The sequence below is a fragment of the Mercenaria mercenaria genome, chromosome 8 (assembly GCF_021730395.1).
Source record: "Mercenaria mercenaria strain notata chromosome 8, MADL_Memer_1, whole genome shotgun sequence".
Taxonomy (NCBI): Eukaryota; Metazoa; Mollusca; class Bivalvia; order Venerida; family Veneridae; genus Mercenaria; species Mercenaria mercenaria.
Genome location: NC_069368.1, coordinates 5,574,355 through 5,591,381, shown reverse-complemented (window position 1 = coordinate 5,591,381; position 17,027 = coordinate 5,574,355). Strand labels below are relative to the sequence as shown.

General features: G+C 34.3%; 1 protein-coding gene across 2 annotated transcripts in view; it reads right to left on the bottom strand.

Annotated features, from left to right (window-relative positions):
• Positions 1-17,027, bottom strand: part of LOC123523149 (uncharacterized) — a 251,417-nt gene that overhangs the window by 134,601 nt on the left and 99,789 nt on the right. For both annotated transcript variants that reach the window (XM_053549270.1, XM_053549271.1), the window contains exons 8-10: positions 11,155-11,367; positions 3,627-3,702; positions 254-408 (exon numbers count right to left, since the gene is read on the bottom strand). In XM_053549270.1, coding sequence (XP_053405245.1) covers positions 254-408; positions 3,627-3,702; positions 11,155-11,367 — 444 coding nt within the window. The remainder of the gene's footprint in view (positions 1-253; positions 409-3,626; positions 3,703-11,154; positions 11,368-17,027) is intronic.

The window sequence follows — 17,027 nt, the reverse complement described above, 5'->3', positions numbered from 1 at the left end:
TGAAATCTTGTTTTTTTTATCTGTTTTCTTTAGAATTGTCAATTTTATTTGAACTTTTGAAACAATCCATAATATTTAAAAGATACTAATATATGAAATAACGTTAATAGGTTTGCATTGATTATAAAAATGCACTCGTCTTCTATCGGCATTATATTGCGAAACTAACTCATCCATTATTCTCTCTTGATTCAAAACTAATAAACTATAAATATCTACTTAATAGTCATTAGAATGAAATGTTATTTCTTACCGACTATTGTATCCTCCTTGCCTTCAATTGGTGACATACACACAATAAACTGAGCTTTTTCCAAGGTACAATGTTCAGATTCCCAGGTATCTTCTTCAACGTAAAGAAAGTTTATTCGAGTACATTCTTTGCCTGCTTTGGGATGCCCTTGTTTCCTGAAGTGAATAGTTTTGCATTGGATATATATGCTTGTAAAAACACAATTGATATTAATGCTTATGACGGTTCTTAAATCACTTGCGTTTGGTATTACTTTTTAAATTTAAACCAATAGATCGGGTTATAAGACATAAAAAGTCAATATAGAAAATATTAACCTCTCTATTGATTGTTCTAAGTTCCACATATCGTCATTACGGTGTTCCACTTGAACCATTAGAATTTTATTCCTAAACCCAATACCTCGGTGTCGGAATCACGAAACGAGGAGGACAAAATTCGAAACCACGATGGTGAAAGTCGAAATCACGATGGCGAAAACACGAATCTACAGGGTGAGAGTCAAAATCACGAAACCACGATGATGAAAACGCGATACCATTTCCCATTTTCACAATTGTGGTTTCGTTTTTTCATCATCATGGTTTCGACTTTTACCATCAAACTTCCGACTGTTTCGTTTTGGGGAGGCTGCGTTTTTGGTACGTGACATTCCCTGTTTGATATTTTCGACTCCATCGTCATAGTTTTCACTTTCACCATCGTGATTTCGAGTGTCATCATCGGGCTTTCGACTTCATCATCGTGTGCTGTCGAGCTGTATGAATCCATAACGTATCTTGTTCTGTTTGGGCCATCGATATTTTTATTTCTTAACCCCATATCTCTTTAGTTGAAATAAAAAAAATAGTCGATGCTGGAAGTCGAAAACACGATAGTGAAGTCGAGTGCATGATGTTGAACGTCGAAATCACAATGATTTAAGTCGAAAGCACGATTATGAAAATACGAAACCACAATGATATCGCGTTTACATCATCGTGGTTTCGTGATTTCGACTTTCATAATTCTAGTTTGGAGATTAAATCATCGTAAACTTGCATTTCACCATCGCGTTTTCGACTTTTACCATCTGTGTATGTGTATATATAGTATCTAAATCCTTAAGTGAATATGTAGTGAGGTATTTTCAATACAGGCGTACCATACAGGCACCAAGTAGGAGTGGTAACACATGTGATCCACTGTTCTATATCCTTAGGATGTCCGGTACATTTTTTCTTGCATACCAGACTTAGATTTCTGGTGATTTCACCGGTTCTGGAAAACTCTTGTGCTGTAAATGACGTATACCGATCTATATCTGCGTTGTATAGTTGTGTAGTAAAAGTATGGTTTAGGTTAAACGGGATAAAAACAAAATACCTTCAAGTTGGTAGTTTATCTTTAATTTAAGTTATCAAATAGTTCTCTATACAGAAAGCGTCATTTAATGGAAAAACAAAACAAAACATAACGTTTCACTTCATAGGACAAAACACAACCGAAATTATTACGTTGTTTTCGTCTTTGTAACGTCACGACGTACTTCCTGTTTATCGACGTAAAGTTCCCGCGCTTTGTGAATACGCTTCTTTGAGAAAAGAATGTTATAAGAAAATCATTTGTTTAAATCATATTTGCTATTATTGGTTGAATATGAAATCGAAGAAAAAGATCAAATCACTGATCTCGGGTAACCGTTTAAGCCGGATATTCCCATCTGCACCTACCACCAGTGAAAGAATCTTATAATACAATCTCGTCAGGCAATACAGACAATGACGTCAGACGCCCTTTAGCTTTCCCCGGAAGTAAAGAAAATGAAATTACACAGGCTAAATTTTAAAACGAAAGTCGCATTTGCATTGATCTGTAATAAAAGTTCTCGTACAGGGGTCACCCCGTCTAAGTATGTGTGCGTGGACTTGAGCTGGATGTCAGATATTTTCGTATTTGAGATCGCCAGAACTAGACAATTCAGAAATAATTTTTTCAAATGAATTTCGTGTACTAAATTTTGATTCTACGGAAGCATTAAAAGGGTCATCAGACGCTAATACAGGTGCGGAATGTATATAAAAGGCGTTTTATAATCACAAATAAGAAAGGTATTTCAATTTAACTCGAAAACATATTGTTTTGATCATTAGGCGCGTAGAAGACCTCATTAGACATATACGTACTCCTAAATTCCGCGTGACGTGTTACTTACCGTATTTTAAAACTGTTAAAACACAGTTACGAGTTGACGTCACGTCAACCTACTATAATTGGCGCAATACATGTACCACGAAATGGTTCTTCCTTATTTTGAATGTCTTCTTCCTTACATGCAAAGGCATATTAGAATCGTAATCATACAAAGCAGATTCACGTTTTATATACCTCAACTAGACAAATCGGTTAAACGTTGCCTGCTATGCTACCTTGAAATTATTCTACAAGCGTAAAACCTCATTTTAATATGTGGTTATGCTATTTATTATTTCTTAATTCTAATAGAACAAATCCACGCACGTTTTCGTTACATCACGGCAATATTTACGTCACATTGACGTATTATTTTATACCACACATGCACCGAGAAAGAGTGCTATCATATTTGACAAACGTTTTTATATATTCACACCTAGGATAGGAAATTATAAAATAGGATAGTGTTACGCTTAATTCACAGGCACTGTATCGATACGTTTGCGTACCCCTAATTTATTTTTCGGGACGTTTTACTCCCTGTTCTGTACCACCGTCACGCATTTTACCTTCATTTCAACCTATCATATGTGGCATATTAGAGTCTAAAGAATATATAGCGAACGTTTAAAATCTCAACAAAACAAAACAGTATACACTGGCTGTATAATAAATCCGCAGATAAATAACCTTATTGCATTTTTTTCAAAGTATCACAACTTTGTTCTGCTATATTTTATTTCTTAAATAAAGCATCGTTCCTTTGGTTATACATTGTAAATTGATTATTATTGCATTTTACACTGGTACCAGACCAGTACTAAAATGTCAATATACATGGAGCACCACTTGGCATCGTATGATAGACATTGTCACCAACGGGAAATATACTAGCCCATTTTATTCGAGTAGCTCACATGTAAAAACAAATAAATACAATACATATTTTTTCAATGTGTCTGATCATAGAGACACGTATTTTAAGTTTTCGCCAACGTTACAGAAAATTTTGCGCAAATACTACTTGTAAACCAACGACGTTTGCCATACTATACCAAGGGAATGGGTTGTTTTCTTCATATTCTGGTGCCAGTGATGATTGTTCGACACTGTACCACGCAATCTTTACACAAAGAAAAAGTGATGATGCTTCGAAACGTTTCGTGTAGAAAATCTTTAAGAATACTATCTAACATACCAAGCAGAGAATGTAACCGGTGAAGTATTCTCCCAGATATATTTCTTCTCTCCATTTTTTTCGTAGTATCTCAGGCCTGAATCAAAATATATGTCAGTATCAAGCGACGTGATTAAACTTAAGCACACTGAGTTTTGAAAACATCTTTCTTTTGAAATGATCGCAAACAAAGTATATAATAAAAACATTACAAACTAAATATGCAACATAAGATTTGATGTTAGTATCTATTTAGGGATGCATCATTGTATATTATTCATGCACATTGGCAATCCATATAACAAAATCTTTCAAATTATATACTATTTTGTCATACATGTATGTCAAGCCGGTGCGTACAAAACTTTAAATCCGCTCAACAATGATTGGGATAATATCGTAACTTGAGTCATGTGTTACATTTGTATTCCCTGCACATTAATATATGAGCCGTGCCATGGGAAAACCAACATAGTGGCTTTGCGACCAGCATGGATCCAGACCAGCCTGCGCATCCGCGCAGTCTGGTCAGGATCCATGCTGTTCGCTAACGGTTTCTCTAATTGCAGTAGGCTTTAAAAGCGAACAGCATGGATCCTGACCAGACTGGGCGGATGCGCAGGCTGGTCTGGATCCATGCTGGTCGCAAACCCACTATGTTGGTTTTCCCATGGCATGGCTCATATGTGTGAAGGACTTAATGACTGAGGTTTTACAAAGTTATTTTGAACGTTTATGGCCAAATTGTGTGAATATAATAATGTGCTGAAATGTCAAATCCAAGACGTGTTTTGAATTAACTCCAAATTAGAATTAAGAAATAATAAACATGCGTATCCTTACAAATATAAAGTTGCAACCCCTTTATCATCCTAAATGGAACAGCTTTAGTTGAATATTATAGTTCTTTGTGTTGTACAGAAAAATGTTCCCGATTGTTAATTATAATGTTAAAATACTAAGTATATGAACGGTATAATTCTTGTAAGAGAACATGAGATTTATCTTCGAATAGTCAGTAAAATGTAAGGTAAGGCCGAACTAAATGAAATCTTTGGTAAGCGTTTCCATCTTTTTTTCAAAACCTACCTATCAGGCAACAGAAACTCCCGAACTCCCGAAGTGTTGATAAAACACCAGAATTGAAAGTCTCTTATCTGCGACATCGTTTTGGACGCAGACATACGTTTAATAACAAGACAAAAAATACGAACTACTAATTGACAACACATCAAACATTAACGAAGTTAAAGGCTAGAAGCATGATAAATCCTTTTAAAGTTTTTCAATAAAGCTTTTTTGCAGACATTTACTAAATTATTTACACTGATGAAAACTATACCAGAACTGTAACAACATGTGTAAGTTTAGTAGGCAAAATCTATAATATTTATCAAGTAGAAATTATGTCAAATGTAAGGTCCAGAAGTGCATTAGGGTATACAGTTCACCAGTTGTTTATAGATGTACCCGAAGATGGGTATGAAAATTGTTCTAAGAATTGGTATGAAGTATGTTTAAACAAAATAATATTCCTATGGTTAATATGTGCATTGTTCCACTTTGACAGATTTTACAAATTATGTGTTATTTAAATGCTGATGATGTTAGTAGAAAAATATGGGGTTATACCTTATTAAAACATAAAGTTATGTTTCCGCGTGTAGCGGTTTTATTTATAGTGTGCCCATATCTGAGGAAAATGCGACTTCTGATGGCATTTTTGTTAATGCTCGGATATTAGTATAAAAGTGGTCTTTGGAATGAATCAAACATGAAATTTAAAAATGGCTGTCGCCTTCTGTGGTTTGTCATTACAGTATAGTTGGTCAAAGGTCAAATAAGTGCATTATAAATAAACTATGCCGCTGTGCACTCGTTTCATTTTCTTCTAATCCCCTAAACTGGTTAAACGCCATCAAATATTTCATTAATAAAATTGAAACAATATATGCATACTGATTGGAAGCAATTTTCCGGACATATTTTCATATTATGGCTCCATTATTCCGAAGAAAAATATTTGACATAAATGAAGCCCACACTGCACAAACTTCAGCTCCGTCTGCATCCGATACTGTAATCAGCATCGTGTTGTGACGTAAAATATGGGTTTCATGGGGCCTCAAATGGGGTCATTAAAGAAGTTATTTTCCCCTTGAGGTGAACCAGTAGCCGGACAAATATGTTGATGTCATTTTTTTTTTGCTGTTAATTTGATATCGAAATAAGTAATTAGACTATTTTTACACATTTCTTTATCAATGATATCTTCAAAAAATGCACATGAAACGTAACCTGACGTTCAATAGCAGCTATGAAAGCAAACCGAGGTTGACTATAAAAAAATCGTATTTCGTCTTTGTGTGTGCGCGCCTGTATGTGTATGTGTGTGTGTGTGTTTGTGGTGTGCACGTCTGCGTGCTGTAGGTTTCGTTTTGGGGAGGCTGGGATTTTGGTACGTGGCATTCCCTGTTTGATATTTGTCTTAGTTTTTTTACACGAATTCTTAGTAAATTCCAACAGATATAGAATAACTTAGTGCAAAAATCGACAGCTCTGCATTTTATGTAACAATTACCGTGAAATTAAAAGTAGCACATGTTATCAGAGGACAAACATTATGAAGTTAAATTAATTAATTTAATTTGATTTCTTCCCTACTTGATACCTCGGCGAGTGTGAACTACTGCGCATGCGCAATGCTACCATAATGTCCCGTTAAGACAGAAAGTTGTTTTGTAAAAACAGGTGAGTTAGCATCATAAAATCTAACATTATACAGCCTGGTAATATAATGGTCTGTTGTCAACATGAAGAACAAACATCTAAATAATCTTGCATGAATAACAACGAAATAAAGTGGATATTACACGTGTCCGGAGACTGGTTCCGAACAAGAAAAGCTATTTACATAATTATTTATTATAGCTTGTCTTTATATTGGAATATGTGGCCTCTTATGGCAAAGTGTGCTAATGCTTGACATATATGCTTATCGTTATATATAAGTTTACTGCAGAAATGTTTTGGTACTGTCGTATAAAAGGATCCTTTTTAAGGTAATTTCAATGTCACAGACAGGTCAAATATTAAAACTGAACTTTCTTACATATTAAAATAGCAAGTATTGCGTGTATTTATAACGTAACTATAAAATGACACTGCAAATGCATTTCTCACATTTCATGCAGCAAAAAAAAAAAAAAAAAAAGATGGAATTTAGGCTTTGCTCTGACTAATAAAATGATGCCTATTGCCTATTATCAAGTCGTCAAAGAGCATACGCCTCGCCGAGGGATCGAACTCACGACTTGGCGATCCTTAGATAGTCATAGTGTCAGGAGTAACTTCGACCTTCTCCTCTGAATCATAAGAAGAAGTTTGTAGATACTTGCTAAGAATAAGCTATTACTTGTAGATAATCCAGAAACACTGGTTAAGTTAACTGACTGTCGTTACATAAATACGTGAAATACTGTTGAAGAAAAATGGAGCTGAACCCAGAAGCAAACATACAACCAATTATTTGAATTAAGGAAAGATATAAATTACTCATTTAAGATGTTTGCAAGTAACTACAGCATGATAAGTTTTTCATTTTCCTTATTATAGAAATCACGAGACTGTGTTCTATTATTTTTCGTGTTATCAATAGGGCGCCTGCTTATATCATACGAAAGAAAACATATTGTTATTTATTATGAAAATCGCCCTATTTTTTATAACAAAAACTGTTACAGGACATATATCTTTAATACATAATATAATGAAAGAAAGAAATACTTTGTACGAAAATACATCTCATTTTTTAAGTAATATTTACAAATACGGTATTCTTCTCAAGCATCTGAAGAAATGGTTTCAATACAGGTGTTAAATCATTATATAATATAGGTTTATGTCAGTTTGTCCACGCAGTGATGGTTGAATATGATAATTTTTGAGGAATAACTCAAATTTAGTCACTTTATATGTGTATGCAGTTAGTGTACTGAACGAAACAAAACAGATCTGTAGGGTTTTAACTGATAAATCTGTATATCTATTTATTTGATTGGCTTTATTCTTTTTTTACTATAAGTCAGTCATTAGTCATCATACTGTATGTATTTGAAAGTAAGTTGCATGTCTCAAGCACTATCGTCGAAGCTATTAATGCAGTATGTATGTTATTCTGTTCAAATCTTAAAATTACATTCTGACCACGTTTCATGAAGATAGAGTCAGGAATATGGCCTCAAGAGTGTAACAAGCTTTTCCTTTGATTCCACCGGGTGACTGTTTTTACTCAATATTATTCTGCGTAAAACGGCGTAGAAGTATCATTACTATTTATCAAATTTGATAATCCTTATTTTAATCAGAAATTTGCAAAAAGTGTAAAAACTTATCGAAAGAGGATACGATGCGAAAATCGTGAAGCACAGTGCATGTTCAGTGATTGACCCCTCTACAGTTAATCGCTACGCTTTCCTATTTGATGGTGCGATGACAAATAAAGTGTAAAACTCCATGATGCTTTTCTCCTGAGTGGAATTTTGTATTGCAGCTTTCTTGATCGTTCCCTTAAAAGTTAGGCTCTTGATGCTCTGACTTCAGACAAGTTGTTGAGAACATTATTGTAATTATACCTCAGATGTACCTTACATTTATGTTTAACAATATGATTTGGCATTTTTCGCTAATGTTAGAGCCTTTCTCAGCGGGGATTTTATTCATATCGTGTTGTCTAACTTGTTGAACATAAGGTAAGTTCGAGGTTGGCTTGCCCTAAACGCGTGTAAACCCCAAGTTTTCTTTTCATTGGTTACTGACCGTTCCAAGGCGGTGCCCCAATTTTCAACTGGTTTTCGGTCTTGTTTTTTTTGTGTTGCGTATGTTGTCTTGTTTGTTGTAAGCGTGTTTTCCTCCACCTCCACGCCATCCTTTTCCCTTGCAATTGCGCTCTCTTGTTTCGGAATCCCCTCCCACTTTAGCATGAGTTAGTTTTCGTGCCCCACCTTTTTTAGCTACCGGAATCCTAAGGCGTAACTGCACTGTTGTTTCCAGTTTATATGTGTGCGTTTGTGTGCATATGGGTATTAACGGTGCCCTAGAGTGTTGATGTATCTTGTCTGTTTATCTATGTTAATTAGTTAGGTGTGGTTGTATGTGTTCACTTTGGTATATGAATATATGCCCTTCAGGATCATTGATTTCAACTCGTTTAGGATCGAAGATTTAATACTGCTTAAGCCAGTGCTAGGGGGCACGGGCAGTGTTGCATTCTCAAATAATGCTTATGAACTGACTCAATCAAACAGTCTGAAATTTCACTGTTTGCCATGGTCTCGGTGCTTCCGAGGGATCTACTTTCCAGATTTTATTCACTACACAACATCGGAAGTTAAGTGCTGTGTGGCGGCCGACTTAATGTCAGTGTTTGTTATATTTCCTGGTCCTTCGGGATCATTGATTTCAACTCATTTAGACTTGAAGATTGAATACTGCTTAAACCGGTGCTAGTGGGCGTGGGCAGAGTTGCATATTCAATTACTGCTCACGAACAGACTCAATCAAACCGAGCCTGCAATCTTCACTGATTGCTTTGTTCTCGGTGCTTCCAAGGGATCTACTTTCCAAATTTTATTTACATTGTAGTGTAAATGTGATTAAAGAACGTAGTATTCCCTTTGTATATTCATCCTGGTTTTATTTTCTCCTTCAACGCCCCCAAGCCCTTTCTACTATTTACCCTTCTCTCCCTCTACCTATATTTTGCATAAAATTTAAATGTACTTGATGGATTTTTGAAGCAACCTTCTGTAATATTTTTCATTTACAGCCTCGTCTTATTGTAGGCCTTCTTTGCAAATGCGTGGCTCTGAGGCTGTGTTTTTAGTGCTTTATTCTTTCGAGAAATCTATCCTTACCTATTATCCTTTAAACTTGGCATAGGAATCATCAAGATAAATATTCCGACCAAGTTTCAAGAAGATAGGCTCATAAAAATAACCTCTAGGATGTTAACAAGCTTTGATTTGATCTAGTGACCTATTTTTGGGCGCCACACAATCCAGTTTCGAACTTGGCCTAGAGATTATCAAGATAAACATTTTGTGCAAGTTCGTATTAAATCAAAGCATAAAGGGGTAGTAAATCTAGAAGGCATGATGGAATCTAGCCGGTTTTCGAAAGGAACCGAGATCTTATTGTGACTTAAGTTGTGTGTAAGTGTTGTTAAAATCGAACGGAAAATATCACTTCTATCGTGTTCACAAGGTAAAAATTAGCAAATTTTGGCTCTTTCAGGGGTCAGTCAGGGACCATACCTCCGAAACGTACGACTCGATCTGATGAATTCATCATGGAATCCAAGACCTTTTCTTGTTAAAGATGTTTTGCAATTTGTATCAAATCAAACCATAAATAAAGTCTCTATATGGTTGTAAAAGCCAAAATAGCAAATGTTGGACCTTTCAGGGGCCATAATAAACCATGATGGGATACAGCCAGTTTTCGAAAGGAACCGATATATTATGCAAATACAGTTATGTGCAAGTGTGATGAAAATCGATATCTATCGTGTTCACAAAAAAAAATGTGGACAGACGGAAGACGACGGTCGGCGGACGAGTTTGATAACAAAACTCACATTGTCACTGCGTGACAGGTGAGCTTAAAGAAAATAAGTAATGGATGAAGTACTTTTGACATAGAAAAAACATTATTACAAGTGTTATAACAAAACGTAGTATAACTTAATTCACACACACTATCGATTTTCAGGCGCGGAAAAAAAACATAACTCAGCAGAAGTCTACACACTCGGAACGTGTGCTATATATGGTGTCATACGTGTGCCATGTAAAAATACTTCCTAATCTATCTATTTGTTTACATAAAGACATATTAGAATGAAAATAATACATAGCAGAATCATGTTTCAATATATCCCAACAATACAAATTTGTTATACGTCCTCGCGAAATTATTTCTCAGGCGTATAACCTTTTCTTACTGTTTCGAAATATTGAAACATAGTCCACCTGTATATATTTTCTTTAAAGGCAACCACAGAAAAAGTGTATTCCTTTGATTTTCCATAATGGTAAATATACATAATTTGCATAAAAAATGAGAAAAATATGTATCTACTTACCAACTGACAATGACATATGTTAGACCAAAACAATGTATTTAATGTATTCACAATCTATTGCATTAATGTAGCTGTACTAGATATATTACTTAAGTGTAAGCCACACTTTTGTTTCTACAATGTAAGATAGTTATTTATTTGTTTACACTATACTGAAAAGATACACGGCTGAAAAAGTTTGCAACTGATATTACGAAAACACATCAATTCAGAGAAGACCTAAACTGCAAACTTATCACCGTGTAGTTTAGTTGTACTATACATGTATTATTAGAACAATTTTAATGAAGGTTACATGGGTGGAAAAAAAGTTGGTCACTTGGGTGCGTTTGGACATTAAAGAAGTCAAGATTTCGAGTTGAATGTTGTCGGTTAGAAATTTTGTAATGTGTGTTTTAAACTCACCAATATGTGCCGTATAATTCACTTTCTCTAATACCCATCCACTGTTGTATAAAAAGTCCCGTAAAACATAGTTAATGTACTTCATTTCGTATTTTGACTGTACAGAAACAAGCCGAAGATTGTTCGTCTTGCAGTGCTTGTTTGCATAATCCCAATTTGTAGGTTCGTTGCAAGGGTATACTGTATAACATCTCATATAGGTTTCTGAACACGCTGTAAAGGCAGAATTTTGTAAATATAATATGTAACAAATAAAATGAATTATAAACTAAAGCTATACATTTAAGATATTGTAAACCGGTGTAAGAAGACTGCCTGTAGCAGAAAAAGTGCTCTGTGTTTTGTATTTTCCTTGATATCATTTTGTTTTTACAAATGAGTTTACTATCTAAACGTTTTTATTGAAATAAAAAACATTAAGCAAAGAACTGTGCTTGTTTTTACAGCAAGACCAATGTTTGTTTTTACTTAAATATTATATCAGTTGTGATTCTAAATCTCAATGCCCCAAAAGTCTCAAAAATAATTGTCTTATTCCTCTTAAAATATTCCATTTTCTCAAGTTGATAGCTATAAGGAGCATTCTGCGTAATGAAATTGAGTAAAATTAATTTTTTAACTGCATTTATTTTAGTGTGAGCACATAAAAACTTAGCCAGGAAAATTAACATTTTTCATCTTTCTTTAAGGTAGTAAAATGTATGAACTTAGATATGAAAACATATAAAACTACTGAAGATAAAAAAGAATGAACCACACTCTTTTGTCTTTTAAATGACTGAAGGTGTAAAATGCAGTTCCTACTGCATACACAAGGACTTTCTTTGATTTGATCTTGTGACCTAGTTTTACACTTCGGGTAACTCATTTTTCAAACTCGACCTAGATTCTATTAAGGCAATGATATGACCAAAGTTCGTGCAGATCAATTGAATATAGCCTCTACCGCATACACAAGCAAAATATTGACAGACGATGGACGCCGGACATCGAGCGATCGCAAAAACCCGCACTGCTCAGGTGAGCTAAAAAAGATGTCTCTTATAATTTAAATATATCGAATGACTGTGAATTGTTGTTATTTAATGTTCTTGTATTGTATGTACATAGATGAGACTATAATAAAAGTTAATGCAAACAACTGAAATAAAATGTTTAACAATTTCAGGTTCAAGTTGTGATAGGGTTTGGATATTATACAGTGGTAGTTCATACATAAATCTCATCTAAACAAAAGTAGTTCATCTTACTGTTCTTTTGCAAATTGTTTTCTGCTCGAATAATCGACTTCCGAAAATAAATTTTCAAATTGTGTGCACTTTTATACATCAAAGTTTTATTGAACAAAATCTGCAAATGTATTTTGATCACAGAAAAGTTATAAAACACAACTAAATATGATCGAATCCTACTTTTCGATCAGGCGATAAAATACAATTATAAATATTATCATATGTATTTTATAATTGGAAATGGAATCGTCTACGTATGAATTAAAAGCTTAATGATATATAATACTTTCTTTTTATAATGTTTTCATTTAAATAAATATAAAGCTACTTTGTAGTTTTGCTCTGTTCTCTCATCTAGCCTTGTTGCTGATCACAAATTAACATCACGGAGAGTTTAATTATGAAAAAATATATAGATATTTAAACTGTTAAACATTTCAAGATAGTCGGGCATTTCAAACGTTTATTTTAATTCTTCAAGAATAAAGATGGTATTTGTTCATGTTTTCATGCAAGCTAGATATAACTGTATCTCAATGCCTTTGTTTTAAAACAGGCACAAACAGGTTAACGTTAACAGATCTGTTGTAAACCCATACCTCGCGAAATCCAGGTTCATTCATCATAATACTATGTTCAATGACCATAAAAATTATTCTATGAACACGTTCGATAGTCAGCACTTGAAAAGCCCAATACTTTACTAGAATATAAGAGTACCGATGTTTCAAATGAGTCAGATAGATTAAACATTATCTCGGTAGAAAAATGATCCTACAGCATTAAATCCCTTGGCTTGTTGTACGGAATGATCTTCCAGGGGTGAGAACCATTCCTAAATAACTAAACGTGTTTACAAATCCTATTTCTTCATCACCGTAACACCACTTCTCATTGTCGGATAATTTTCCTCCTTTTCGAAATACAATTACTTTCGTTTTCCCGTTAAACTCAATCAATTTTGTTTCACATGCCTTGTTATTGTTAAACTGTTTATTGAACCCTGAAGACATTCACCGATTTCGGACATGATAACTACATTGTCTAAGAAAAGGATTAGATATAACGATTTTCGGTAAAGACTATCCCCGAATGTAGTAGCTCATTTTCTAGTTTATTTATAAATAGAGAAAAGAGAAATGGTAAGCAATTCTCTCCTTTGAATAGACACACGTCATATTGTAGGAAATCTGAAAGAGTATTGCATTGTTTTATACATGATTTAATGTTAATATATAAGTTTCGCATTACTTGCAGTAGTTTAGTTTACCATCAATGTCACTGTCAATCATTTTAAACCACAAAGATGTTCTGTAAATGCCTTTTGGAGATCCAGAAAAAACAGTAGGGTGTAGAACAGTTTCGCGTTTGATCTTGTATAATTTTATTTAACAAGAAAATAGCGTCAATTGTGCTTAAATTCGACTTGGTACAGAACTGCACATCTGTAATGAGAGCATCTGTTATTTACAGCTGTCATTAATTATTTCACGAAACAAGTGACCAGTGTTATCTTGTCTGCTACAAGTTTCTTGCAATTCTATTGGTCAATAGACGTCGAGTGGAGACAGGATACATTCCATATCCTGCATGCTCATTTCAGATATGAATTTTGATTAAAACAAAATGGCTTCGTCTTCGCTGGCGTAATTGAATCAAGTCATATTATTATTTAGCAGTGGTACTGGGCCCTCTTTGGCCCTACGACTGCGCATGACATCATGCACGGCGGCCGTTTTGAATTTTATTTTAAGAATGACATCATCTTTCTATTTTAAGAATGACTTTACAATGTTTTAAATAGAAACAATCATTATAAATCTATTTTAAGACTGTCTCTTATAACTATATAAGGAGTGCTCGCGCACTTTGAGGGTCAGGTGCTCAGCCCTAGACGGGGAGATAACATGTAAACAAAATATTACAAGAAAATCAAATAGAATATTAATTATATTTAACCATATAAATTTATTTCAGACCTAAATAAACAGATACATTTTTTGAGCAAAACAGATTATATTAAAAAGCAAAGAACATTACTAATCTAAAACGAAATATTTATCACATTAAAATTAATACATTAAGTATTGTTTAAGATAAATACATGTTTAAAAAAGATTTACTGAAGATTACTTTTTTGTTAACGATATGCACCCCTCGGTTTCAACTAAGTAAATAACCATGTATCTGTTTTAACAAGAGGTCATTCAAATGAACTCATAGTCTTATTTTAGAATGAACTTTCGACGCCGGTGCAACTATTTTTTGGTACTGTATACTCATAGCTATGAATATTAATCAAACAAGTCTTTAATGTTTGAACTTTGGTATTCATGCGTAAATTTATACCAGATGCAAAAGTCATTCAATTCTCCATTTGGCACTCAGGCGTGATAGTGCACTTCCTGCATCTCTGATTCCATAACCTAGGTGCTAACCCGAAATGAAATCATTTAATTTCAAAGTCATTGTACAGGCTTAGTATCAGTACCGTTAGGAAGATCTTTTAAAGTCGGTTTCGAAAATATGTACTATTATGGGTCTATCTCTATCCGTTTTTCAGATATGGAGATTAAAACCGGAATCATTCATCTGGAAACACCCGGGTTCACGCCTTTATTATTAATTCAAAAGATAACCTAAGCATGTTGGGTATCTAACCGAAGGTCTCAACGAGTACTTTAAGTTGGTACACTCAAACCGGAAGTGAATTCAGTCGTGCATTAAATTAATATTTTCTGCGCGTTCCTAGAGTCGAACCTGGTAAAATGAGGTGTCGTTGGAAAAGTCTCGTCAAGACTATTCGGAAAATGTAAACTTAGATAATCGTATTTCCAAAAGGGACCGAATAATGAGCCAAAATCACTCAAGCTTTAAAACCCGGCTAATTCCTTCATTATTAAACAAGGCACGTAGGGTATCAAACGAAAGGTCTCAATAAGTACTATCGGGCAATAAACTCAAACCAGAAGTTAAATCACTTATGCGATTTCCACCTTAATTACTCAACCGAATATACCCGTGTTTTGTATCCTACGTAATGGTTTCACAACGTCTATCTGTTTGTGGTTTGAAAGCGGAAGAGTAATCATTCATGCGAAATATACGTCAAAGTAAGCTTATCTGATCCTTACACTTTGATATCTAAAATGTATGAATTCAAAGGACGAAGTAAAATAAATAGAGTCAAAGCAACGTTTTAATTGGCCAATATAAGAAATAGCAGTGTTCTGATTGGTAGGTAATACGACGCATTCTGATTAATTCAAAAGATTTAATCCTCAAACAAAGGCTGGCTTACATGTTAAAACGTGTCAGTCATTTGTTCGGAATGTCTATTTCTAACCAACAATCAGAATTAATTGGAATGACCATTGTTACTAAAAATACCAATGCAAAGTATATAACAACGCTTTCACTAGGAAAAATCATTCTGACCTCAGAACTCAAATCATGGAAAGGAGGCCAACAATATACGAGACAATGGTGAATTCCTTCAGTGTAGAACTCAACGAAACGTGTCCAGTACATCACAAAGTATCGATTAATGGAGCGCATCTCAGTAAAGTGCATCTTAGGATTTCAACTGACACTTGTCGAATTATTTACAGCCTATATAAGAAACAGGACGGATTTAAATGTAGATTTCTCCATCATCCACACTGGTGATCTATATAGGGACATGTGGGACAGTTTGCAAGAAGGTCATTATTTGATAGATATAGAGTGTGCTTTACGCGACTTTCTGAAAGCGGAGGGTGTCTCTTTGTTAAGTACAAGCAAATAACAGAAACAAGAATAGAATTCGATATGAATTACTCTACATGGGTATATATGCTCTGACAATATATGAGTAAATATAAGCCGAAAATAGAAATCAAGTGGTGCGAACATTGTTTCCAACCAAATTCCTATTACCCCTGTTACAGCGGTACGGAACCTGAAGGACACGAAAATATCTGCGTAGATGTACTTACTATGCTCTCTGATCATCTTGCAAACAGAAATTGTTAGATAAGCATTTAAAAGCGTGTCTGACTTGAACTTTGTTGCTGATTTGTGTTGATCAATGACACGAAATTTGTGTAAAGGACAGGCTAAAGAGACAGTTTAAAAAAATGATGGACATGTTACTATCAGATCTCTGCGGAAAAATATTTTAATACAAAGACCAGGCATACCGTAATTACTAGCCTGGCTCCCTGGCTTTTATCTTTTACATTAATACTGGAAACATTTTATAAGAAACTTTTAAACCTCTTAAATAGCACAGTTTTGTCTGATGGCTGAACCATACAGCCTGGTGAAAGTTGGCCAGTGTAACCCTAGATTGCCCCTGTAAATAATTAACTACTGAGAACCCTATCAATTGTAAGGCAATTAACAATCCTATGTAATGACAAGTTCTCCTTACCAATTTGATAGGGGTCATTTGAGAAAACATCAGATGTTGATATTTTCTAGAAGAGTTCATGATTCAACAGTTTACTAGTAAATGTAAAAGTGAAATATTGTAGGTGGATAATCATTTGAAAGTAACATAAATTCAGGATCTTTTTTATGGATTTTTAGGTTTTATAAAATGTTAAATATGGAAACTCAAACTACAGAAAGTGTTTACTGTTATGGTAAAATTAACCC